Consider the following 26,427-nt stretch of genomic DNA (forward strand, 5'->3'; position numbering starts at 1 on the left):
TCTATTAGACAGCGGTTGCGTCCCAAATGGAGCCCTATTCTCTATAGTGCCATTTGGGACAAGCCCACTGAGTCTGGGTAACCCTGCCTTCTAGAATCTGATATCATCGCAGATTGCCGGTCTTCTCTAACCATTTAGTACAAATAACAACCCCAGGAGAAAATATTGGTAGGCTGTTTAGCATTATAAACAGCTTTTTGCTGTTTGTAACTAACTTCCTTAGAATGGCAGTCAGCCAGTTAGACAAGGTTTAGACCAGAGAAGCTGTTACCAACACAACAATACAACCCTACACCTGTGGCCATTGTGAGGACAATGGAGAAAGTTTGACATACCTGCTATACATGTACTGTTCACATTCAAGTTTAAATTCATACAGCCTGTTGAGGAACTGTATACAATGAATGAGCAAGGACTTACAAGGGATAAAGAGAGTATTTTCTCACATTCTGAAAATAAGCGTCTGAGTGTTCTATTCTGGAGGTGTTTCCTGATAGGCATTAGAATGTTTTCATAGCACTATTTACAACAGCATCATCTTGTGTAAAGCCCTATATTGTTCACATGACATACTTAAAGACTTAACTGCTGGGATGTTTTGAAGCCTAATTGACAGGGATTTTCAGAATGCATTTTGATTGTGGCTCCTGCTTATCTTTCTCCATATCCCTCTTCTCAGAAAAGATGAAAAGAGAGAAGGAGAATCCTCTGTGCAGCGCTTGGGAGGGTTCCGAACCAGATAATGGACCCAGCGGCAAGTAATCAGACCTTTTCACTCAGTCACCATCAATCAGTCTCAGATCATAACAAACCTCAAAATCCTGATTCCAGCCTTTGCCTTTCCTGGAAGCGAAGCTGAACATTGGGTAATGGCAAAGCTCCATAAAACCAGAATAAAAGGAGAACACATCATCGTGTTCAGTAAATGTAACATGAATGGCTCATAAAGGTAGTCAACAGATGCCGACAGATGTCCCCATGTTTTTTTTGTATCTTGTTTGTGTGTGTGCCCGCGGATGTATGCGCATGCTCGTGCGTGTTTGCGTGCATGTTTTTTTGACTGACTGACGTCCCTATGGCACTCTTATTTAATGGCTCTGTAGTGGCTCTGTGTATGAACAGCTGGAGAGAGTGCAATAGCCAGTACTGTGTGTGTGTGTGTGTGTGTGTGTGTGTGTGTGTGTGTGTGTGTGTGTGTGTGTGTGTGTGTGTGTGTGTGTGTGTGTGTGTGTGTGTGTGTGTGTGTGTGTGTGTGTGTGTGTGTGCGAGCGTGTGTGTGTATGTGCACGCGTGCGGGTGGGGGGCGCTAGGCCCATCTACAGAGTGACACTGTAACTACAATGTGGGTTGGTTCACCTGCTGGGATAAATGATACTGTGGAACCAGGAAGCAGCTATTATGAACAGAAACACCCATGTTGCTGTGCCTGTACATGTAGCAACATTCAGAAATACCAATATTAGAGATGCTGCTTCAGCCACCCTGCAAAACTCATCTTGACCTTCCAGAATACAACAAACAAGTTTTCTACTGCCAAGGAGGTTCAAGACTTCTTCTATAAGCACATCAAGCTCAACAGACAAAGGGATGAGCCGACAGATCTAGGCTAACCCCAATTTGACTGGCTCAATATGTAGGTATGCTATTCAAGCACAATCACGCAGCCTAGCTTATGTCTGTGATGCAGCCCTCAGCATCAGGCAATGATGAGGACACCCCCTCAATGGGGTTAAAACCTGTTGGGTCAAGGCGTTCCCCTCAGGGAACTCCCCCCCCCCCCCCACCCCCCGTTCAGCTGAAAAGGTGGCGCAAGGAATTCCAAAATATTCTTTAGAAATATTTAACTTTCACACATTAACAAGTCCAATACCTCAAATGAAAGATAAACACCTTGTTCATCTACCCATCATGTCAGATTTTTTTAATGTTTTACAGCGAAAACACAACATATATTTATGTTAGACCACCACCAAACCAAAGAAAAACGCAGCCATTTTTTCCAGCCAAAGATAAAATCACAAAAGTAGGATTAGAAATAAAATGAATCACTAACCTCTTGAAAATCTTCATCAGATGACAGTCATATGACATGTTACACAGTACATTTACGTTTTGTTCGATAATATGCATTTTTATATCCACAAATCTCGGTTTACATTGACGCCATGTTCAGAAATTCCTCCAAAATATCCGTAGGAATTATAGAAAGCTACGCCAGATAACAGAAATACTCATCATAAACTTTGACTAAAGATACATGTTCTACATATAATTAAAGATACACTGGTTCTTAATGCAACCGCTGTGTCAGATTTTTAAAAAACGTTACGGAAAAATCCTAACATTGCAATAATCTGAGACGGCGCTCAGACGTAACCGCCATGTTGGAGTCAACAGAAATACGAAATTACAACATAAATATTCCCTTACCTTTGATGATCTTTCATCAGAATGTAGTGCAAGGAGTCCTAGTTCCACAATAAATAGTTGTTTTGTTCCATAATGTCCAATACTAGTGTCCAAGTAGCTGCATTTGCTATCACTTTCAGCTCACGTGCCCAAAAACTGATTGCTGGTACAAGATAGCACTCAAAATGTATTCAATAAATATTCCTTTTGTTCGATAAAGTCTCTCCTTATATCCGCGCATTTATATATGTTCGCGCATTTTCTTCAGTAATCCACAGGCTCAAACGCAGTCACAACAGGCAGACAAAAAATCCAAATTGTATCCGTAAAGTTCATAGAAACATGTCAAACGATGTTTATATTCAATCCTCAGGTTGTTTTTAGCCTAAATAATCTATAATATTTCAATATAAAAGGTAAACAAGAAAGGCACTCTCTCTGGTCGCGCGCATGAAAAAGCTCTGTGGCACGGCAGGGTCCACTCATTCAGACTGCTCTTACTTCCTAATTTTTCAGAATACAAGACTGAAACAATTTCTAAAGACTGATGACATCTAGTGGGAGGCATAGGAACTGCAAATATAGTCCTAAGTCAATGGATACTGTAATGGCATTGAATAGAAAACTACAAACAAACAAAAAAAATCCTACTTCCTGAATGGTTATGTTATACTCACAGACATTATTTTTAACAGTTTTGGAAACTTTAGAGTGTTTTCTATCCACATCTATTAATTATATGCATGTCCTATCTTCTGGGCCTGTGTAGAAAGCTGTTTAATTTGGCCATGCTTTTCATCCAAAATTCCAAATGCTGCCCCCTACCCTAGAGAAGTTAAAGGAATTATGTACAGATCCTTGCATGCAGAAACATGAGGTGATGGCGATGATGAATGGCACGACAATGGGCCTCAGGATCTCGTCACGGTATCGCTGTGCATTAAAATTGCAATCGATAAAATGCAATTTTGTTTGTTGTCGGTAGCTTATGCCTGCCCATACCAAAACCCCACCTCCACCATGGGGCACTATGTTAACAAAATGACATCAGCATCATTCTGCCATCTGCCCGCTACAGTTGAATCCGGGATTAATCCGTGAAGAGCACACTTCTCCAGTGTGCCAGTGCCCATTGAAATCAGTTACGATGCCAAACTGCAGTCAGGTCAAGACCATGGTGAGGATGACAAGCACACAGATGAGCTTCCCTGAGACGGTTTCTGACAGTTTTGCAGAAATTCTTTGGTTGTGCAAACCCACAGTTTCATCAGCTGTCTGAGTGGTTGGTGTCAGACGATTCCACAGGTGAAGAAGCCGGATGTGGAGGTCCTGGGTTGGCGTGGTTATACATTGTCTGCGGTTGTGAGGACGGTTGGACGTAAACCAATTTATGATGGAGCGAAATGCTAGTGCCTGGGAATACAATTTAAAGTTTGGTACAGATAGTCCTCCTACATCTTTCCCAGAACGGGGAAACATGGGAAACATTGGACTATATGAAATTCAGCCATGGCGATATATTAATTTTGACAATAGATATTCTGCCGGTAAAAGCAACTGGGATATTATTCCATCTACTGAGGAAGGATTGAATTAAATTGAGTGTTCTGTTAAAGTTGCTGGCAATGGTTTTATCTCAAAAGGGAATTATATCGACTTACAAATATTTAAAATGGGAAACAATTGGGATTCCATAAGTAGAGATGGAGTCCTCCATCGGGGTGTTGAGAGGCAGTAGGGCTGATTTGATTAGATTCATTTTATAACTTGAGATGAAGCTAAATATATCTCTGAGCTTCAATGTGTTTGGGAGCGATTGAGATACATTGTCTAGATATATAAAAAATATCGCTCTGCGTATAATGAGATGAAGTCATCAGTATATTTTTGAGAAATTGGTGTTATTTTCATCGATTGACGAATTGCGTGGGCCAGGGGTTCCATGGATAATAAGAATAGCAGAGGCAAAATTGGATCGCCTTGTCTACTGCTAGTGATTCTGAACGGAGCAGAGCAGATATTGACTGTTGGCTTATTATATTAATATAAAAATGATATATTACATATATTATATTAATATTAAAATTATATTAATGAAATTGGAGCAATTACCATATGTTCCAAGAAAGACCAGACATATGACCAATTTAGGTTTATCAAAAGCTTCTTCTGCATCGAGAGAGCTGATGTTTCTAATTAACCATCTAATGGAGGTTATCCGAGGATAAATGCTTTTTAACAAATCTACTTTGGCCAGTGTGAATCAATTTGGGTAATTATGTCTTGAGACAGGACTACAACATTTTGGAAAACAGTTGAATATCTGTGTTTATCAAAGATAGGGGGCGATTGTGAGAACACTAGGTGGCATACTTACCTATTTTTAATAAAAGCATAATTTGTGCTGTAATCACATCTCTCCCAAATCTCTCCCTTTGTGGACGGCTGTATTATTCATTTCGAGCAATAGTGGACCTAATTGATTCAAACATTTTAAATAGATAGGAGGAATACCGTCCAATCGAGGTGATTTGCCTTTATTCATTCATTCATTCACTGTAACTCAGTAAAATCTTTGAAATTATTGCATGTTGCATTTATATTTTTGTTCAGTATATGTAACTGATAATCAAAAGGACATGCCCATACTCCAATATGTCACAATCATGCCTTGTTATCTGAAGGCTGTCCATTTGCATCCCCCCCAATAGTCCAAATGTGGAATCTGTACCTTTGCCAATATCATATACAGTAATGGTTTTAGAACATTCCAAGATGTGATAGATACATACACATTAGCAAGCAACAATTTTTTTTCTCTATATTTACCATTTAGGCCAGCTATGCTGGGAGTCCCTTGGGAAACCCAACTACCGAAACATCCAATGATGGGATTTATCAATAAATTATCTGGGCTCCCGAAAGGAGCTCTATAATATATAAACAACTTTTGGAAAGTTCATATTCAGAGCTAGCCATGCAAAAAGTATGGTCCACAGATCTAATTGATTCTGAACCACCCTTTAACTGGAACAGAATATGAAGCACAAATGTATACATTTTACATTTGTTCACAGACTGTATTTAACACCAAGGCCCCAACTCCCAACTGTTCACTGTGTCCCCTAATTAGGTAGGCACATTCCTTCATATGATGTGGATAAATGCATGTCATATGCAGTTAAACGCTTCAGAGGCAAAGTTACAAAATTAATTTAGAATTGGAACAGACAGTGTTTTAACTACTTTGCAGATTTGAAACAAACAGACAATCATAATATCAGTCAAAAAAAATATGCAACAAAAAACAACTTTATAAGAGGTTTTATAAATAGGTTCTATTCGGCACAAAATTCCATGAAGTCAGATTTGTTGGCAGAATATATGTACGCAGTTAAATGCATGATTAATATAATTCACTAATAGATTTATTGGTACATTAGTTCAAAAAATATCAGAACGTAAATCACAGTTGGCCTGGTACATTGTTTGCTGCCTCCACCCATTTGGAATGCACTGTTTCAGTGTCAATGACTCAATATTTTGGACATAAATGGACAAATGTAACTAATGCTGGGAATGACAATAAAATCACACTAACAAGGGCAATGATCCCAAGTCAATCATAATGTGGCTAATAGGCTAGCGTATATATTTATGTAGCTATTTAGTTAGCAAGCTAACATCACGGAGCCTGACGTTAGCTAGCTAGCCAGCTAGCTGCTAAAAAGATGTCATGTTACCTTTTCCCCTCATATAATTTTTTGGTGGCTACAGCTAGAGATGCAGGTGCCATTTGATTTAGCTAGCGAGAAATGTGAATTGCTCTGCTAGCTATGCTGAACTTAAATGACTGTTATCCATTTAGCATATCTCTTGTGTTCATAAATTCACTCGGACTTACTCCGATTTCAGAGCACACATCTGAGTGTGCCAGAGTGCAATATAACTGATGCATTTACAAACACGCAACACCCGCTGAATATGACTGTCAAAAAAAGTTATTAAATTGTTGCCAGCAGCACAGTTAGTCAACCACGCTCTAGATAACATCAAAACAGCCTAACCAGTTCTGCTATGCCGAGTAAAATGGTCAGAGTGAGGTGTTCTCTCATTTGAGAGTGAGGTGTTCTCTCACTGGAAATAGCTAGCAAGCTAGCCAACTTTAGCCATTTAGCTTGGGTGCTTGACTGCCAACATTGTGAGGAACGCTTGGATCAACCCTACTCGGCCAGTGTGTCAATAGTGCAGTGTGCACCTGAACGCTCAGAGAGCGGAACGCTCTGAATTTAAGAACAGACATCTGACAATTCTCTGAATTAGTAATGACCTACTGCGCACTCTGACACACTTGAACAACTTAGTTGTCAAACAAATGTATTTGGCATCGATCAAATGAGTCGGCAGGCAGGCAGGCAAGTTCTCATTCAGTTGTAAAAATGTGGTTTTGGACAAGTTGTAAAGTTTTCCAAATCTAAGAGGACTCCTGTAGTATTTACATATTTGCAGAAATCCATTCAGGTGTATTTTGTGGCTTTTGATGAATGCATTCTGATGATCTAAAGTTACGCTGTTGCTGCTGCCTGTAAACACACAGTCCAGTTCAAAGTGAACGATGGCTGGTCCTACTGCCTGTAAACACACAGTCCAGTTCAAAGTGAACGATGGCTGGTCCTACTGCCTGTATACACACAGTCCAGTTCAAAGTGAACGATGGCTGGTCCTACTGCCTGTAAACACCTAGTCCAGTTCAAAGTGAACGATGGCTGGTCCTACTGCCTGTAAACACACAGTCCAGTTCAAAGTGAACGATGGAAGGCCCGTGTGGCAAATGGTTGATTTGCATAAAGACCTACTGTAGCTCTGATTGGCTATGGCGAACCGGTCTGCATAAACTCTGGTCCTGGACAAGACAGATGTTTTTATTAGGTTTTATTTAGTACAGTGTCTATCAATTTTCTGATCGCACGGCCGCTTAACCACTCTATATTGCTATAGAATTTTCACAAATGCCTTACTCTACGTGATTCCCAAACATTCTATGAATTTATGAGTGCCAGAAAATGGCCATATCTAAGTGCTCACTCGTAAAAAAAAAAAAAAGAAAAGATGTCATATTCTTCCTGGGGATGTATATGAACAGATTTTAATAAGATTTCACGTTGCTGACACACTGTCAGTTCCACTTTAAATATTCAATGCTTTCCATCTATTTTGTTACTTAACGATGATAGCCCCATGAATCTCTTAATCAATCAGAGAAGATTACTGCTGGCAGGCAGCACTGCTGCGATAAAAAGCATGGTTTCCGGGTGGGGAGGGAGGATGCTGGGTGGGTGGATGGGGACTGAGGGGGGGAATGGGTTTGGATTAACTTTGAATGTATTTATTTGATTGGTTCTGTACATGTAACCCCCCTCTAAAAACGAAAAATGACAAAACTGAATAAAAAGTTGGCCACAAAAAAAAAAGATACACCAATATCACTGGGGCTGGGCCTCCCGGGTGGCACAGTGGTCCAAGGCCTTAGATTTGCGCCGGGTGGCACAGTGGTCTTAGACCACTGCATCGCAGTGCTAGCTGTGACACCAGAGATTCCGGGTTCGAGCCCAGGCTCTGTCGCAGCCGGCCGCGAAAATATTACTGTACATGTTCAGAAACACTGTACCTTAAATTACTGCCCCAATATTACACCTTTGTACCTAAAGGTACTGTCCCAATATTACACCTTTGTACCTAAAAGTACTGTCCCATATTACACCTTTGTACCTAAAAGTACTGTCCCCATATTACACTGTTGTACCAAAAAGTACTGTCCCTATAGTATCCTAACAGTAACAGTGCACTGCAGCAGGTGAGGGGTTAAATAGAGTGTGCCCTTGTCTATAAAACACTCCTAATTTATTATCCTGTGGTGGGATGGGAGCTTTAAGAGATGTCTTGTCCAGAGCCTTCTGTGGTGGACCAACCAGGGTACTGTTCCGGAAGACAGCCTTTGGCTTGAGTAAGTCATCGATCAGTGTTTGGGCCTGTGTGGACAGAGCACTGCAATTCTAGTCAGGCTCAGTGATTCATCATGACTGAAACAGGACCAGGTTGTGTCAGCCATTCAAATATGGCTCTCTCAATCTGTAACTGGATCCAGTCAGAGGGGAGGGGAGGGTTATCGGAAAAGACCCACTGCTCTCTACTGATGAGGATTATAATGGAATATAATAATAAAAAAATGAAGAGAGCAATATTTAGGGGAAATGATTTAGATCAAAGTTGCAAGCCCTTATGGAAAATACACATGATTTCACGTGTGAAATGTTATGAGATTTTCTTGTGATCAAATAACCTTTCACATGTGAAATCATGTGAAACCATGTGGTTTTGGAACACTTCACATGCGATGATATTTCACATGAAGTTTCACATGTGGATTCTTTCACATGAGATTTCACAGGTGATGCCCGACAAACAGACATTTGTCGTTAAGATGTCCCCAGAGCATCAAGCATACACTATACAGTGCCGTTGGAAAGTATTCAAACCCCTTGACTTTTTCCACATTTTGTTACGTTACAGCCTTCTTCTAAAATGGATTAAATAAAACAATCCTCAGCAATCTAAACACAATACCCCATAATGACAAAGTGAAAAATGTTTTTTAGAAATTTTAGCAAATGTATGAAATGTTTCCATTGATCTTCCTTGAGATGTTTCTACAACTTGATTGGAGTCCACCTGTGGTCAATTCAATTGATTGGACATGATTTGGAAAGGCACACACCTATCTATATAAAGTCCCACAGTTGACAGTGCATGTCAGAGCAAAAACAAAGCCATGAGGTCAAAGGAATTGTCCGTAGAGCTCTGAGACAGGATTGTGCCAAGGCACCATCTCTACAGCACTCCACCAATCAGGCCAGACGGAAGCCACTCCTCAGTAAAAAGCACATGACAGCCCGCTTGGAGTTTGCCAAAAGGCACTTAAAGACTCTCAGACCGTGAGAAACAAGATTATCTTTGGCCTGAATGCCAAGCATCACGTCTGGAGGAAACCTGGCACCATCCCTACGGTGAAGCATGGTGGTGGCAGCATCATGCTGTGGGGATGTATTTCAGTGGCAGGGACTGGGAGACTAGTCAGGATCGAGGCAAATACTGTATGAATGGAGCAAAGTACAGAGATCCTTGATGAAAACCTGCTTAGGACCTCAGACTGTGGCGAAGGTTTACCTTCCAACAGGACAACGACACTGAGCACACAGCCAAGACAACACATGAGAGGCTTCGGGATAAGTCTCTGAATGTCCTTGAGTGGCCCAGCCAGAGCCCGGACTTGAACCCGATCGAACATCTCAGGAGACCTGAAAAAGCTGTGCAGCAACGCCCCCCATCCAACCTGACAGAGCTTGAGAGGATCTGCAGAGAAGAATAGGAGAAACTCCCCAAATACAGGTGTGCCAAGCTTGTAGCGTCATACCCAAGAAGACTCAATGCTGTTTTTTATCATAGTGATAGACAACTATACAGAAAACGCTCAAATTACAGAAATAAGTACATGAAATCAATGATGAGAGAATAGTGAGATTAACTGATTAGTAAAATAGCAGTGGAGATGGCACTCTTTTGCTTAGAGATGTAGTATAGGTAATGAATCTGTAGATGACTCCTGAGAATGCTACGGAGTTTGTGGTGCAGGAAAAAGATCAGCATACTCTGAATCCAGAGATTGTGAGTCCCAGGTCGGGTCATATTGAAAAGTCAGCACTAAGTGATCATGTCAAGTGTAATCATATTGATTAAAGATGTTTATGCTATTTTAGCTGAACAGCGTACCACTTACCTTGAAACACCCATACCATTTTATTATATTTTCATGTTTTCACCTCACATGTAAATCTCACATGTGAATTACAGATTTACATGTGATATCGCAGTTTCACATTTGAAAATCTTTCATCTGCAAAAATGTTCAAATGTTGGGGAAATTTTGCATCCATCCCCATGTCACATTTATTTCATGAGATCTTGTTTTCACATGTAGCTTAATGTTATCACATTAACTTCACATGAGATCACGTGAAATTCATGTGGTTTTTCCGTAAGGGTGGTAACACTCTTGGCTTTTGGGTCTGTTTGCTTGAGGGATTTTTTTTCCTATGCTATTTTTATGTTATTTTTTTTCTAAAGAATGTGTGTGATCTAAACACAGCGAAAAAGCTGAGGGTAAACATCACTGACATTGGTGTCAAGGCTTTGTAGTATGGCTGAGAACAAACATACCTATCCTGTTTCATCATTAAATCCGTAACGATGGCATTTTCTCCATGTAAATTATTCACTTTGTCTTCTATCACTTTTGCATTTGTAATGAGCTGATTTCAATGCGTTGGTTCGAGGGCTCGTGCTGTAGCCTAACACACTCCCACAGCTGAGTAGTGTGACAAGATTAGAGCTGTAAACATGAACATTCTCCCGTAATTTTTTTCTCCCCCAGATGAGAATGAATTTCATGGACGCCAGAGGGTTAGAAGAGAGTTAAACCTGAACTGCAGATGTTTGGATGTGAGGAATATCGTAGTGTCGTCCCATTTGATAACTGGGCCACGGTCCTATGCAGTAGAAGAAGTGGGGGATGGGGTGGAGATAGAGGAGAAGCTCACTGCCAATCTCGTTCCTCTCCCAGTGAAATCTCCTAGACAGCTCCAGAATAACCCCTGCTGGGAGAGATTTAACACGTCCAATTCCAACTGTGCTCAGACGCATTCCCAAACGGGCGTCGACGATCCTCCACCTCAGAAGAATAGAAAAGTTGCTCAAAGCAAAAAATATTCCTCACCACAATCTGAACAAACAAACATCAAACAACAGAGACTGAAGCAGCGACTGCTGCCACTGACCAGGTCCCATTGGGGCCCAGCCTCTTCATGTGTTTTGTGTGTAGAGCAGTCTGCAGAGGAACTAGCAGTGCCATGGCGGTGTAGGGCGATGGTGGCACAGAACCCTGAAACATCTCGGCTCCCTTCCAGAATCCTGCCAAACCTCCAAAACACAATTAGAGCATCTGGCTGTGAGATTCTGGAGCTGTGCCGACGTATGTCCTCTAGGATGAACTATGTGAACCATGTGAGCCCGACCACATCTGGAACTGGAACTAGACCGGTGGGTTGGAGGTTGCTTGGGAAGCCCGTCGGGGACAGCGGAGCACAGGTGCGGGTCAGTCAACCAGAACACCACTCCTGGAATGTGAGAAAGTTCTCTGGGGCATCAGTTGACAGCCACAGTCTCACCAGCCTTCTGCATAGTGATTGTGGTTCTGGTGTATCCAGGGGCAGCCAGACCCAGACACATCTTCCAGATACTGGGCTCTCTGGCTGTGCTAAAGACAGCAAAGGAGACAGCCAACAGCATGGATGGAAGGTCAGCGGATCCAGGAGGGACCAGAGAGGTGGAGGTGGGATTGGAAAAGGGAGACAGATTCCCAGAGAAGAATCCTTGCGGTGGGGTGAAGGATCAACATGGCCTTGGGTGAGTATTTCCACAGCTCCATGGCGACTCTCTGTCACTCCACTCAGAGTGTACACATCCTGACAGACTGGCAGGTCAGCTCAGTACTGCCAGTTAAGTGCTGCCACCATCATTTACTAGTTGCATGTGCATAACAGAAGCTGCCCATCTGTCAACCACTCCTGTATTCTTCACCTCCAAATAAAATTGGAACGTAATTATCGTTGGAAAATCTAAATTCTAAATTGGTACCTTTTTAATTTCTCTTGTCTATGTAAATGACTGTGAATGGAAACATAATGACATCCTGCTTTACTGTAATAATACTACTATTCTTCCGGCTTTCTCGTCAAACATTAAGTATTATCAGCAGCACCCTTTACAAAACGTTTCAGTCTCTATTGAAACAGGTGCTTTCAGCTCGCAACAAAGACCACAAGGACATTGTTATATTTAGAATTGCTTCAAGTGAACACGATTCAAGACCAGAATATGAATGTCTTTCTTTATGTAGTATGTTCTAATAGGTTTGTAATAACTCTATAGATTCTTTAGAAACCCCAGGATCCATTTGGTCCAATACATAATTAATTTCCATGGCAACACAAAGTGGATCAAGTGGATCAAACGGCACATATGCTTGGAAAGTCTTTGAAGATTTGAAGTTCACATATGGATGAATGTTCGCATAGAGATTGAATGGGTGCGATTTTGTCAATTGAAGACATTGTATTCAGGACGACAGAGACACTTCAAAGTCATGCAGAGAAGTCCTTCAAACTCATCATTCCTCATTCAGAGTGGATATTGTATGGTGACAGTAATAGTAAGTCTGAGAGACTGTTTTCTCTTCTATATGAAATGGACTGTATTTGTCACATCATCACATATCATTTTTTTTCTGGTATGTTCCTTCGAATAAGCGCTACTATAGCACTTTAAGTATTTCCGACAGAACTAAGTTAACAAACCAATTCCTTTCCCATGTGTTTTTTTTAACCAGAGGTGGGAATGCTGTTGTAAATCACAGAGAGAAACCCCCTCAGAAGTGGCCTCTGTGCACCTGTAGATGTCTGTATGTATCAAATGTCTCAGAGTAGGAGTGCTGATCTAGGATCAGATCTCCACGTCTATGTAGTGTTATTAAAAGATGATCTAACAGGCTAAACTGATCATAAATCAGCACTCCTCCGAGACACTTGATACATCCCACATGGGACAGATAAGACACATCAGTGTGCCAGGAGATTCTATAGAATGAAGGAAAGCTGTGTCACAAATGGCACCCTATATCCTATATAGTGCACTACTTTTGACCAGATCCCCTAAGGGTTTTGGTGTCGTTTGGGAGGCAGACAACAGCTTCAGAAATGCTATGTTCTACAGCATGTATCTCTACTCTGGTGACTGACTGTTATAAATGGCTCTCTGCCGCTTGTTCCCACTTGTGATGGATGGTTGTTTGTTTGTTTTCTTGTCTGTCTTCCGTAGGACTCCGAGAGTCAGTCAAGGAACCAGCGGCAGAACGAGTCCCCAACAGACTGTGGTGTCACCCTACTGCACATTGTGCATCTTTTACAGTGTAGGTCAGTCAATCTGTCTCATGTCAGGGAAGAAGGACAATTTGGAGATGATTTTCAACATATCCTTCACAACAGACAAACTTGACTCAAGCAAATAGCAAGATATTTAGTATTCAGAGTAGGTTAGTGAATGGACAGGAGGAGCGAGCAATCTTGATATAATTATTTTTTATTCCAAGACTGTAAATTGAATTTTGTCTACAGTGTAAAAGGTCATGATAAAAAGACAAAGGAATGAAATAGAAGTTTGGTAAATCAACTGGGTGACCAGAATATCAACAACATCCATACAAAATGATTCACTATGCTAAATAATGACAATGTAACAGTCTGACTTCAAACCAGGGAACAAGAAGAAAAACCTGTCATTTAAAAAAAAGATCAGTAGCTAGGTTGCATGAAACTCTTGTCTATGGACCAAAAGTTTAACAAAAAGGTATGAATGTGTAGTTTAACAAAAAGGTATGAATATGTAGTTTAATCAAATGTATAAGTATGTAGTTTAATCAAATGTATGAGTATCTAGTGTAACCAAATGTATGAGTATCTAGTGTAACCAAATGTATGAGTATCTAGGGTAACCAAGCTTATGAGTCTAGTTTAACCAAATGTATGAGTATGTAGTGTAACCAAATGTATGAGTATGTAGTGTAACCAAGTGTATGAGTATGTAGTTTAACTAAATGTATGAGTATGTAGTGTAACAAAAAGTTCTGAGTATGCAGTAGAGGTTGTAATACAACATAAATAGAGGAAATATTAAAGTCAGAGTATAAAAAAATCAAAACATAGTCATGTGCACTTGTACAACATGGTATAGCTATGTTAAAGTAATACTAGTCCATTAACACATGTACTGTACTTTTTGTGAACAAACACACACATACATACAGTGCACAACCATAAGAAAATAGACAGCCATAATGTCTGACAGAAGGATATTGACCTACAGTATGTATACATTTTATACAGTTCACTTTTTCCATAATTTGAATATAATAACACTAACCGTTAGGTCTTGCAATGCACATGTTAGCAGATTTTACAAATCCTGAATGTTCTAGACATAATTACGTATATTTTCCAAGCAGCAGCGGTATGGGCGGCCATCTTGCCTGCGTTTCTGAGTCAAGCTTGATTTTAAAGTGCTGCTGTTATCATGTTCCTGTGTTGTTGTGTCCTTTATGATAGTTCAGTGCTTTAGTGATCATTACAAAAATATAGATTTCAGGGGCAACATAATGGGGACATCAATATTATGCTCTGCTCTTCTCTACTCATGGGCAAAACAGTCAGAAAATGAATGTTATTGCTCCTCTTAAAACTATTTTCGCATTGACTGGGGTTGGTCGATCGAATTGCAGCTTGCATCCCAAAGTACAGTTTTTTTTCTGCACACTCTGAGGTGTCTTAGGACGAAAGACCCTTTTCAAATTTCACCAGTGACAGATGTGGTATTGTTGAACCTCAGTTACATACATTAATATCTGAGAGAATCATAGTAAGACAATGACGTTTCACCATAACACAACAAATCTCAATATTGGCCTGTGAGACAGTGACACAGTTCCCTGTCACATGCGTTCATATGTATCAACAATAGACTTAAAGTAATTACTAAACGATTAGCGACATTGTGCTCCATTCACTGTATCCCTTTCACACCAGAGAGAGAGCTGAATAAAGAGAGAGAGAGAGAGAGAGAGAGAGAGAGAGAGAGGAGACACACACGCTGACACACAGATGACAACCAACCCCTCTTCGAGCTCCAAGTGATGGCGTATCAGCTTTAGGAACTGCCACATGAAGCAACATGAATAAAAATGAAGCAACATGAATCAAAGTCTAACCAACATCATTGGTTTGCATTTCTCATAATCTGGGGTTGAAATATATGTCCCTGTATGTGGCAACAGGGACATTTTTGAATCTACAAATCTACAAATTCAACACAACATACAGTAGGCTACATTTGAGAAAAATAATGCTCCCTAGCTTCCCATTATTTAGGATACTGATAATGTAACAATGCTTATTGTACACAAAATAGAGTCCAATGATGAACTATAATTTACATGAAGCGATGGCAGAATGAATAAGAACATATCCGACCAACATTGTGGAAAAAATGGATCAGTCACTTCCATGATGAAGTCCTCTCTTCTACAGTATAAAGTGGCATCTGGATCACAGCGTGTCAGCATTTCTGCTTATAATGAATGACAAGTCGAGTTAATTCAAGTTGAATCAGGTCAATTTTCCTCATTTAGGGATTAAGTCCAAAAATAGATTCAACAAATGCAGTAAACACATGGAGAAACACAGCAAAGAGCTTCCCATCAAGCTATTGAGGAGTTTTTTACATGACTGCGGCATAGGATATGATACAGGGACTGACAAGACAACAACACAGACAGACCTTATACAGTAGCCGTACATAATGAGTTAGCGTTGCACCCCGACTATTACATTTTTGATTGGACGGTGAAGAGCGTTGATGTCCAATGGGTTTGCAAAACGGACGATTCAACGTCATGTGACTTCAGCGAAGGTGATGTGATTCTAAAAGGAGGAAAGAAAGAAAACAATTACGTGAGACAAGTTACACAAAAAGTATTTGTTTTTTTATCTCAAGAAATGAAAGCTTTTGAAATGAGGCAGGGTTAAGTAAGTCGTTAAGAAGCTGAACGCTCTAAATTCTAGTTGCTATATTCTAGTTGCACTAGATTCTAGTTGCTCTATTCTATTTGCTCTATTCTAGTTGCTCTAGATTCTAGTTGCTCTAGATTCTAGTTTCTCTATTCTAGTTGCTCTTTTCTAGTTGCTCTAGATTCTAGTTGCTCTATTCTAGTTGCTCTAGATTCTAGTTGCTCTATTCTAGTTGCTCAAGATTCTAGTTTCTCTATTCTAGTTGCTCTATTCTAGTTGCTCTAGATTCTAGTTGCTCTATTCTAGTTGCTCTATCCTAGTTGCTCTAGATTCTAGTTTCTCTATTCTAGTTGCTCTAGATTCTAGTTCCTCTATTCTAGTTGCTCTTTTCTAGTTGCTCTAGATTCTAGTTGCTCTAGATTCTAGTTGCTCTATTCTAGTTGCTCTAGATTCTAGTTGCTCTAGATTCTAGTTTCTCTATTCTAGTTGCTCTAGATTCTAGTTTCTCTATTCTAGTTGCTCTAGATTCTAGTTCCTCTATTATAGTTCCTCTATTCTAGTTGCTCTAGATTCTAGTTGCTCTAGATTCTAGTTTCTCTATTCTAGTTGCTCTAGATTCTAGTTGCTCTATTCTAGTTGCTCTAGATTATAGTTGCTCTAGATTATAGTACTATCAAGCCCATGTTTTCCCCATGCGGATATGGGAAACAACATGTCAGTTTATTTCCTGGTTCTTTCATAAAACTTTAATGCATTATGCTAGATACTGCGTCTGCTGCCTTCATCAATGAAGACTAGGGATGCTGTACTGTATGCCTATGAGCAGGGAGGGAGTCATCTTCAGGCAGCCTTTCTCAAAAAAGCTCTGTCAGTAAAGCAAGGGAGAGGGGGAATCAGAGTGTATTTTAGTGGTCATAGAGTATGCTTTCAAAAGTAGCCAAAAGTGGCACTTCAAGATTAATGTGAGAGCGTTAGAACGACCCATACTAACGCAAGAGGGTGGGATGGCGGGGAGTGGGCATGCAGAAACAGGGGGGCAGCTGTGGGTGAATAGGGGGGTGCAGGGATGTACTGTAGCTATGTGCTACCTTGATAATGTGGTTCAACTGCCATATAACCCCTGTCCGCTCCTGCCCAGATCTGAAACCAACCAAACGAGCCCGTGTCAGATGCAGTGGTCTCATTTTAAGCAAACTACAACTGGTAAAGGCTTCATATGGCATTCATAAAGTCTTCATAAGCACCTTATAGAGGTTTTATGAAGGCTTCATTGAGCCGTAAAAGTTGTGGTTTGTTTAAAATGGGACTGATGCAGTTATTTGTCAGTGTTGCTGGGTAAAGAGATGGTGGAATAGTTACCCCACCAGTCTGACTGCTGTAGTTGAACAGGCTGCTAATACGTCACATCACATTATCCATAGCACTACTCACTAGCTAGTCACTAGAATTTGCAGATGTTATTTTCTTTAGCATACATTTGTGCATGCTGAGTTTGATGTCAGATGTCTTGGGGCTATGTTTAGAACAGGTTATTTTCCTGCTGTGGGTGTCATTGGCAATGATGAAACATTGCTAGCCTTTTTTTTATGGCATAACAAATTGAATATGTGGATTCAATCAACACCCATAAACAGTGTTAATGTTGACTTCTGTGTGTTAATTCTTCAAGTGCAATAACCTGTCATAGCAGCTGATTGAATATACACTACATGGCCAAAGGTATGTAGACAAAACTTCAAATGAGTGGATTCAACTATTTCAGCCACACCCGTTACTAACAGGTGTTTAAAATTGAGCACACAGCCATGCAATCTCCATAGAAAAACATTGGCAGTAGAATGGCCCATACTTTCAACGTGGCAACGTCATAAGATGCCACCTTTCCAACAAGTCAGTTTGTCAAATATCTGCCCTGCTAGAGCTGCCTTGGTCAACTGTAAGTGCTGTTATTGTGAAGTGGAAACATCTATGAGAACAACGGCTCCGATGGACGAATTTGGGTTTGGCGGAAGCCAAGACAACGCAACTTGCCCGAATGAATAGTGCCAACTGTAAAGTTTTGTGGGGGAGAAATCTGGGTCTGTGTTTCATGGTTCCGCCTAGGATCCTTAGTTCCAGTGCAGGGAAATCGTAACAGCATACAATAACAAAGCTACAGCAATGACATTCTAGACTATTCTGTGCTTCCAACTTTGTGGCAACAGATTGGGGAAGGCACAAAGCAAGGTCCATACAGAAATTATTTGTCGAGATCGGTGTAGGAGAACTTGACTGGCCTATACAGAACCCTGACCTCAACCCCATCGAACAACTTTGAGATGAATTGGAAAGCCGACTGCGAGCCAGGCCTGATCACCCATCAATAGTGCCCGACCTCACTAATGCTCTTGTGGCTGAATGGATGCAAGTCCCCGCAGCAATGCTCCAACATCTAGTGGAAAGCCTTCCCAGAAGAGTGGAAGATGATGTAGCAGCATTATTTTGGAATGAGATATTAAATGAGCAGGTGTCCACATACTTTTGGCCATGTAGTTTATATCAACAGAAACTCATCAGAAAGGAAAAGAGAAAGAAGGAAAAGAAAGCACTTCAACCAGGAGTTGCCAAATACTATGGACACTGAATAGTCAAATTCATCTTGGCCTGATTGGAATCTCCTTTGGCCCATTGGCTGCCTGTCTAACAGGCCCAGTTGGTCAGATGGTCAGCCAGTCTGTCTGTGTAGTGTCTACGTCCCAAATGACCCCTATTTTCTACATAGAGCACTACTTTTGAACAGACCAAGTAGTGCACTAGAAAGAGAATAGGGTGCCGTATGGGATGCAGCCAGTGTGTTCCAGAGAGTTGGCAGGCAGGCTCGGAGCCCTCACACAAACGGGTGCATACGTTTATTGCCTTGTGTTCTGCAGGTGCTCGAAGTGCCCAAAGCGGCCTCTGATCCAGCGAAAGAACCCCAGAATGCGCTCTTTGAACGATTGAGGAGGCTCATCCTCATCGTCTGTCTCCTACAGGAGTTTAGTGGTATGGATATGCATAGAATGTTTAAGTTACACTGAGTGTACAAAACATTAAGAACACCGCTTTTTTCCATGACAGACTGATCAGGTGAAAGCTATGATTCCTTATTAAATCCACTTCAATCAGTGTAGATGAAGGGGAGGAGACAGGTTAAAGAAGGATTTGTAAGCCTTGAGACAATTGAGACATGGATTGTGCATGTGTGCCATGGACAAGACAAAATATTGAAGTGCCTTTGAACGGGGTATGGTCGTAGGGTATTCTTAAAATCCACTCCACACAGCTTAGTTGTCAGTAGCCTAATCAATGACATGTTCACATAAACCAGTCTGTTAATAATTCAAATGGACAGCTAGTATGACCCATATCACTGATTTCAAAATGGTATCTAGTAATAACCTTGTTAAGAGTTTAATAGTGTAGCAATCCTAGAATATATTCATAGAGTACATAGGGTGAAGGGTAGGGGTACTCAACTCTTACCCTACAAGCCTGCTGGTTGTCTGTTCTACCTGATAACGCCCACCTATTGCCCCAGGTCTAAATCAGTCCCTGATTAGAGAGTGAACAAAAGTAGTGGAACTGGCTTCAAGGTCCAAAGTTGAGTTTGAGGGGTGTAGGGGATAGGGTATGCCCACATAGTGTAGGACAGGGATGGGCAACTCCAGTCCTCGGTGGCCTGATTGGTGTCACTCTTTTTGCCCCAGCCCCAGCTAACAAACCTTACTCCAATAATCAACACACAGTTTAGAATACAATTAGTTTAATCAGCTGTGTTTGCTAAGGATAGGGAGAAGTGTGACACCAATCAGCCCCCCCCCCCGAGGACTGGAGTTGCCCACCCCTGGTGTAGGGTGTAGTGTATAGGCCATGGGGTTGAGTACCTGCGAGGCGATGTACTTCTCCAGTGGGCTCTCCACTCTGGACATGTTCATCATGGGAGCACTAGGCATGTTGTCCTGCGGGGGGTCTTCACTGAGCAACAGCTTGCCTTTGAAGTTATGCACCACACACACCACCTAGAACACACACAGCAGGGGGAGACAGGAGGCACACACACACACACACACACACACACACACACACACACACACACACACACACACACACACAGAGGGTGGAAGGGAGACACAATAGTCTCTATCAACATAACCATTCTCACACAGACAGGGGAGGAGACCTACATATAGAATCATATAGGATTCTGCCCTCCATGATTCCTTAATGAGACGTTTCAATATGCAATGGCTTGAAGCCAGAAGAAATTGCTGTAAAAATGTGTGTGCGAACATGCACGTGCACTCATGCCCAATATGTGTGTATGCGTGTCTGATGTGTGAGAGTTGGCCTCTTTAAGCTTGATATGCATGCCTATCCTGAAGCGAGTTAGCTCTCACAATGGATGGTGTATGACACACTCCAGTAAAGGCCAAAACCAGGCTTTAAGCTTCAAAATGAGGTGATCAATCTTACAGTTGGCGTTAACAAAACTCTCTGTGTGTGTGTGTGTGTGTGTGTGCCATTCCCTCCCGTTCTCATTCTTCTATACTGGATGCCTTTCGCCCTGCGGTGATAGGGGGAGAATAGAATACATATCTGAGCCCTTTGTTGCTCTAAATTAGTTGCTTTCAATCCTTTCTCCTTTTTCGTTTCCCCAAGCCAATCCATTCCTTTATGCAACACAGCATTCCAAAGCCTTTCAAAAGCCTAAAGCTTATTGCTCCCAATAAATTATCTAGCTCCTACTGAGCAGGAAGGTGTTGATAATTGGTACAATAAAAAGCACAAAGCAAAGAGTCGGGTAATGTATACAATAATTTTTTTTTGGACCATTTACTCATCAACAACAATAACAATTGTTTTTCAGCATTGTTTTTGTTGGATGGCGTTGACTAGTGGTATTAGAGTGAGAGGAGAGGAAGACGGAGAGGGTTGTTCTTCCCAACGGTGGGTGTAGCTATGAGCACTGGTCGTATTGGAACCCCAGTCACCTTACCATCGAGCAAGGAGAAAGATATCTACAGTCCCAAATGAGCTAACTCAAGCACTCCCTAATGCTAGGGGTTGTTACAGTATGGTACTCAGCTATTACAACATAAGGGACCGGGGGCTGTGACACAGCGATGCCATAGTGTTGCAGTGGAAAAAATGTATCTGTATTACTATATTCGTATATTCATATCTCCTCTTGCACTTCTTGTTTAAGGAAGACTTTAATGATTCGTTAATGAGGTGACTAACATTATTTAACCTGTATTTAACTAGGCAAGTCAGTTAAGAACAAATTCTTATTTACAATGACGGCCTACACCTGCCAAACCCGGGCGATGCTGGGCCAATTGTGCGCCACCCTATGGGACTCCCAATCACAGCTGGTTGTGATATAGCCTGGATTCGAACCAGGGTGTCTGTAGTGATGCCACTAGCACAGAGATGCTGCACCACTCGGGAGCCCCCTAAGTAAAACACTTCTAATATAAGCCTGTCTGCCCCCGATTCTCAATTTGATCCGTTGTGATATGAACCGACTTCCGACAGATTAATGACTTTACTCAATCAGATCATCAATCAATGTGAATTTGAGACACCTCATTAAAGTAGCATCTGATGATCAATCATATGCTTGAGCACCAACCTTGGAATGGTAAACAATAGCATCATGCCACAATAAGAGTTAAATCGATTTACACTTCTTTCATTTCAATGCAATCCTGAGAGGCAGCAAGGATGCTCTGTCTATATGGATGATTTTAAGAATAGAGAACATTCAATATTATTCAAATCACATGAGGTTAACTCTCCTTAGACGATAACCAATGGAAACCTTAGAAGTAGATGGATAAGATATAAATGGAGGGATCTAATGTGTTTGGCACGCACCAAGTTTGATCGATTAGAATCATTTAGGAAAGGTGGTACTTTATAGCATTGAACAGTGAGCACTAATATCACTCAACAGTCTGGTAGGTTCAGCTTTAATGAAGGTCTTTCTTCAGAGTAAACAGCATATTCTCCTAGCCTAGCCCAGCCCACTTCCCTATTCATCTCGCTTCCTAGTGCTAGAGAGAGAGATAGAAAGAGAGGGAGGGAGGGAGCAATAGAGGCGGAGAGAAGAGGAGAGGCGGTTTGATCTTATTTCTCTGGGTCCCCTATCTCTTTCATCCGCTGACATGCCTTATCTGAGCGGAGCGCTGATTACTGGAACTCTCAAACGCGTGTCTCACAGTCTAACATGCATGCAGCACAGACCGTGCACAGAGAGAGTTAGAAACAACACACCTGCACATACAGTGCCTTCGGAAAGTATTACGACCCCTGGACTTTTTCCTCATTTTCTTACGTTACAGCCTTATTCTAAACATATAATACCCCGCAATGACAAAGCGAAAATAGAAATAGCTTTTTTATATTAGTATTCAGACCATTTGCTATGAGATTCGAAATTGAGCTCAGGTGCATTCTGTTTCCATTGATCATCCTTGAGATGTTTCTACAACAGTCCACCTGTGGTAAATTAAATTGATTGGACATGATTTGCAAAGGCACATACTTGTCTATATAAGGTCCCACAGTTGACAGTGCATGTCAGAGCAAAAACCAAGCTATGAGGTCGAAGGAATTGTCTGTAGAGCTCTGAGACAGCATTGTGTTGAGGCACAGATCTGGGAAAGGGTACCAAAAAAAGTCTGCAGCATTGAAGGTCTCCAAAAACACAGTGGCCTCCATCATTCTTAAATGGAAGAAGTTTGGAACCACCAAGACTCTTCCTAGAGCTGGCCGCCCGGCCAAACTGAGCAATTAGGGGAGAAGGACCTTGGGCCGGGAGGTAACCAAGAACCCGATGGTCACTCTGAAAGAGCTCAGAGTTCCTCTGTGGAGATAGGATAACCTTCCAGAAGGACAACCATCTCTGAAGCACTCCACCAAATCAGGCTTTTATTGTAGAGTGGCCATACGGAAGCCACTCCTCAGTAAAAGGCACATGACAGCCCGCTTGGAGTTTGCCAAAAGGCACCTAAAGACTCTCAGACCATGAGGAACAAGATTCTCTGGTGTGATGAAACCAAGATTGAATTATTTAGCCTGAATTCCATGCATCACGTCTGGAGGAAACCTGGCACCATCCCTACGGTGAAGTATGGTGGTGGCAGCATCATGCTGTGGCAATGTTTTTCAGTGGCAAGGACTGGGAGGCTAGTCAGGGTCGAGGCAAAGATGAACAGAGCAAAGCACAGAGAGATCCTTGAATAAAACCTGCTCCATAGCACTATTTTATTTTAATTTCACCTTTATTTAACCAGGTAGGCTAGTTGAGAACAAGTTCTCATTTGCAACTGCGACCTGGCAAGATAAAGCTTAGCAATTCGACACATACAACAACACAGAGTTACACGTGGAATAAACAAAACATACAGTCAATAATACAGTAGAACAAAAGAAAACAAAAAGTATATATACAGTGAGTGCAAATGAGGTAAGTTAAGGAAATAAATAGGCCATGGTGGCAAAGTAATTACAATATAGCAATTAAACACTGGAATGGTAGATCGGCAGAAGATGAATGTGCAGGTAGAGATACTGGGGTGCAAAGGAGCAAAATAAATAAATACCAGTATGGGGATGAGGTTGGTAGATACATGTAGATGGGCTGTTTACAGATGCGCTATGTACAGGTGCAGTGATCTGTAAGCTGCTCTGACAGCTGGTGCTTAAAGCTAGTGAGGGAGATGTGAGTCTCCAGCTTCAGAGATTTTTGCAATTCGTTCCAGTCATGGGCAGCAGAGAACTGGAAGAAAGACGACCAAAGGAGGAATTGGCTTTGGGGGTGACCAGTGAGATATATCTGCTGGAGCGTGTGCTACGAGTGGGTGCTGCTATGGTGACCAGTGAGCTGAGATAAGGCGGGGCTTTACCTAGCAGAGACTTGTAGATAACCTGTTGCCAGTGGATTTGGCGACGAGTATGAAGCGAGGGCCAACCAACGAGAGCGTACAGGTCGCAATGGTGGGTAGTGTATGGGGCTTTGGTGAAAAAACAGATGGCACTGTGATAGACTGCATCCAGTTTGTTGAGTAGAGTGTTGGAGGATATTTTATAGACGACATCACCGAAGTCGAGGATCGGTAGGATGGTCAGTTTTACGAGGGTATGTTTGGCAGCATGAGTGAAGGATGCTTTGTTGCGATATAGGAAGCCGATTCTAGATTTAATTTTGGATTGGAGATGCTTAATGTGAGTCTGGAAGGAGAGTTTACAGTCTAACCAGGCACCCAGGTATTTGTAGTTGTCCACGTATTCTAAGTCAGAGCCGTCCAGAGTAGTGATGCTGGACGGGCGGGCAGGTGCGGGCAGTGATCGATTGAATAGCATGCATTTAGTTTTATTTGCGTTTAAGAGCAGTTGGAGGCCACGGAAGGAGAGTTGTATGGCATTGAAGCTTGTCTGGAAGTTAGTTAACACAGTGTCCAAGGAGGGGCCAGAAGTATACAGAATGGTGTCGTCTGCGTAGAGGTGGATCAGAGAATCACCAGCAGCAAGAGCAACATCATTGATGTATACAGAAAAGAGAGTCGGCCCGAGAATTGAACCCTGTGGCACACCCATAGAGACTGTCAGAGGACCGGACAACAGTCCCTCCGATTTGACACACTGAACTCTATCAGAGAAGTAGTTGGTAAACCAGGTGAGGCAATCATTTGAGAAACCAAGGCTGTCGAGTCTGCCAATAAGAATGTTGTGATTGACGGAGTCGAAAGCCTTGGTCAGGTCGATGAATACGGCTGCACAGTAATGTCTCTTATCGATGGCGGTTATGATGTCGTTTAGAACCTTGAGCGTGGCTGAGGTGCACCCATGACCAGCTCTGAAACCAGATTGCATTGCGGAGAAGGTATGGTGGGATTCGAAATGGTCAGTAATCTGTTTGTTAACTTGGCTTTCGAAGACCTTAGAAAGACAGGGTAGGATAGATATAGGTCTGTAGCAGTTTGGGTCTAGAGTGTCACCCCCTTTGAAGAGGGGGATGACTGCGGCAGCTTTCCAATCTTTTGGAATCTCAGACGATACGAAAGAGAGGTTGAACAGGCTAGTAATAGGGGTTGCAACAATTTCGGCAGATATTTTTAGAAAGAGAGGGTCCAGATTGTCTAGCCCGGCTGATTTGTAAGGGTCCAGATTTTGCAGCTCTTTCAGAACATCAGCTATCTGGATTTCGGTAAAGGAGAAATGGTGGGGTCTTTGGCGGGTTGCTGTGGAGGGTGCCGGGCAGTGGGTTAGCCAAGTGGAAAGCATGACCAGCCGTAGAGAAATGCTTATTGAAATTCTCAATTATAGTGGATTTATCGGTGGTGACAGTGTTTCCTAACCTCAGAGCAGTGGGCAGCTGCTCTTATTCTCCATGGACTTTTTTGAGTTAGTACTACAGGATGCAAATTTATGTTTGAAAAAAAAAGCCTTAGCTTTTCTAACTGGCTGTGTATATTTGTTCCTAACTTCCCTGAAAAGTTGCATATCACGGGGGCTATTTCGATGCTAATGCTGAACGCCACAGGATGTTTTTGTGCTGGTCAAGGGCAGACAGGTCTGGAGTGAAGCAAGGACTATATCTATTCCTAGTTCTACATTTTTTGAGAGGGGCATGCTTATTTAAGATGGTGAGGAAGGCACTTTAAAAAAATAGCTAGGCATCATCTACTGACGGGATGAGGTCAATGTCATTCCAGGATACCCCGGCCAGGTCGATTAGAAAGGCCTGCTCGTAGAAATGTTTCAGGGAGCGTTTGACTGTGATGAGGGGTGGTCGTTTGGTTGCAGACCCATTACGGATGCAGGCAATGAGGCAGTGATCGCTGAGATCTTGATTGAAAACAGCAGAGATGTATTTGGAGGGCGAGTTAGTTAGGATGACATCTATGAGGGTGCCCGTGTTTACTGATGTGGGGTTGAACCTGGTAGGTTCATTGATAATTTGTGTTGAGATTGAGGGCATCAAGCTTAGTTTGTAGGATGGCCGGGGTGTTAAGCATGTCCCAGTTTAGGTCACCTAGTAGCACGAGCTCAGAAGATAGATGGGGGGCAATCAATTCACATATGGTATCGAGGGCACAGCTGGGGGCAGAGGGAGGTCTATAGCAAGCGGCAACAGTGAGAGACTTGTTTCTGGAAAGGTGAATTTTTAGAAGTAGAAGCTCAAATTGTTTGGGCACAGACTTGGATAGTAATACAGAACTCTGCAGGCTATCTCTGCAGTAGATTGCAACACCGCCCCCTT

General features: G+C 41.9%; 1 protein-coding gene across 2 annotated transcripts in view; it reads right to left on the reverse strand.

The window, feature by feature from the left end:
• Positions 1–13,578: 13,578 nt before the first annotated feature.
• LOC139420377 (phospholipid phosphatase related 5b) overlaps positions 13,579–26,427 on the reverse strand; it is a 74,754-nt gene continuing 61,905 nt past the window's right edge. Inside the window, exons 5-7 of one of the 2 annotated variants that reach the window (XM_071170413.1) lie at positions 20,042–20,176; positions 17,228–17,279; positions 13,644–16,052 (exon numbers count right to left, since the gene is read on the reverse strand). In XM_071170413.1, coding sequence (XP_071026514.1) covers positions 16,033–16,052; positions 17,228–17,279; positions 20,042–20,176 — 207 coding nt within the window. In that variant the 3' untranslated portion in view covers positions 13,644–16,032. Of the gene's footprint in view, positions 16,053–17,227; positions 17,280–20,041; positions 20,177–26,427 lie in introns of both variants that reach the window. The other variant, XM_071170414.1, reaches the window with a different exon arrangement.

Source organism: Oncorhynchus clarkii, chromosome 11, assembly GCF_045791955.1.
Source record: "Oncorhynchus clarkii lewisi isolate Uvic-CL-2024 chromosome 11, UVic_Ocla_1.0, whole genome shotgun sequence".
Classification (NCBI taxonomy): domain Eukaryota; kingdom Metazoa; phylum Chordata; class Actinopteri; order Salmoniformes; family Salmonidae; genus Oncorhynchus; species Oncorhynchus clarkii.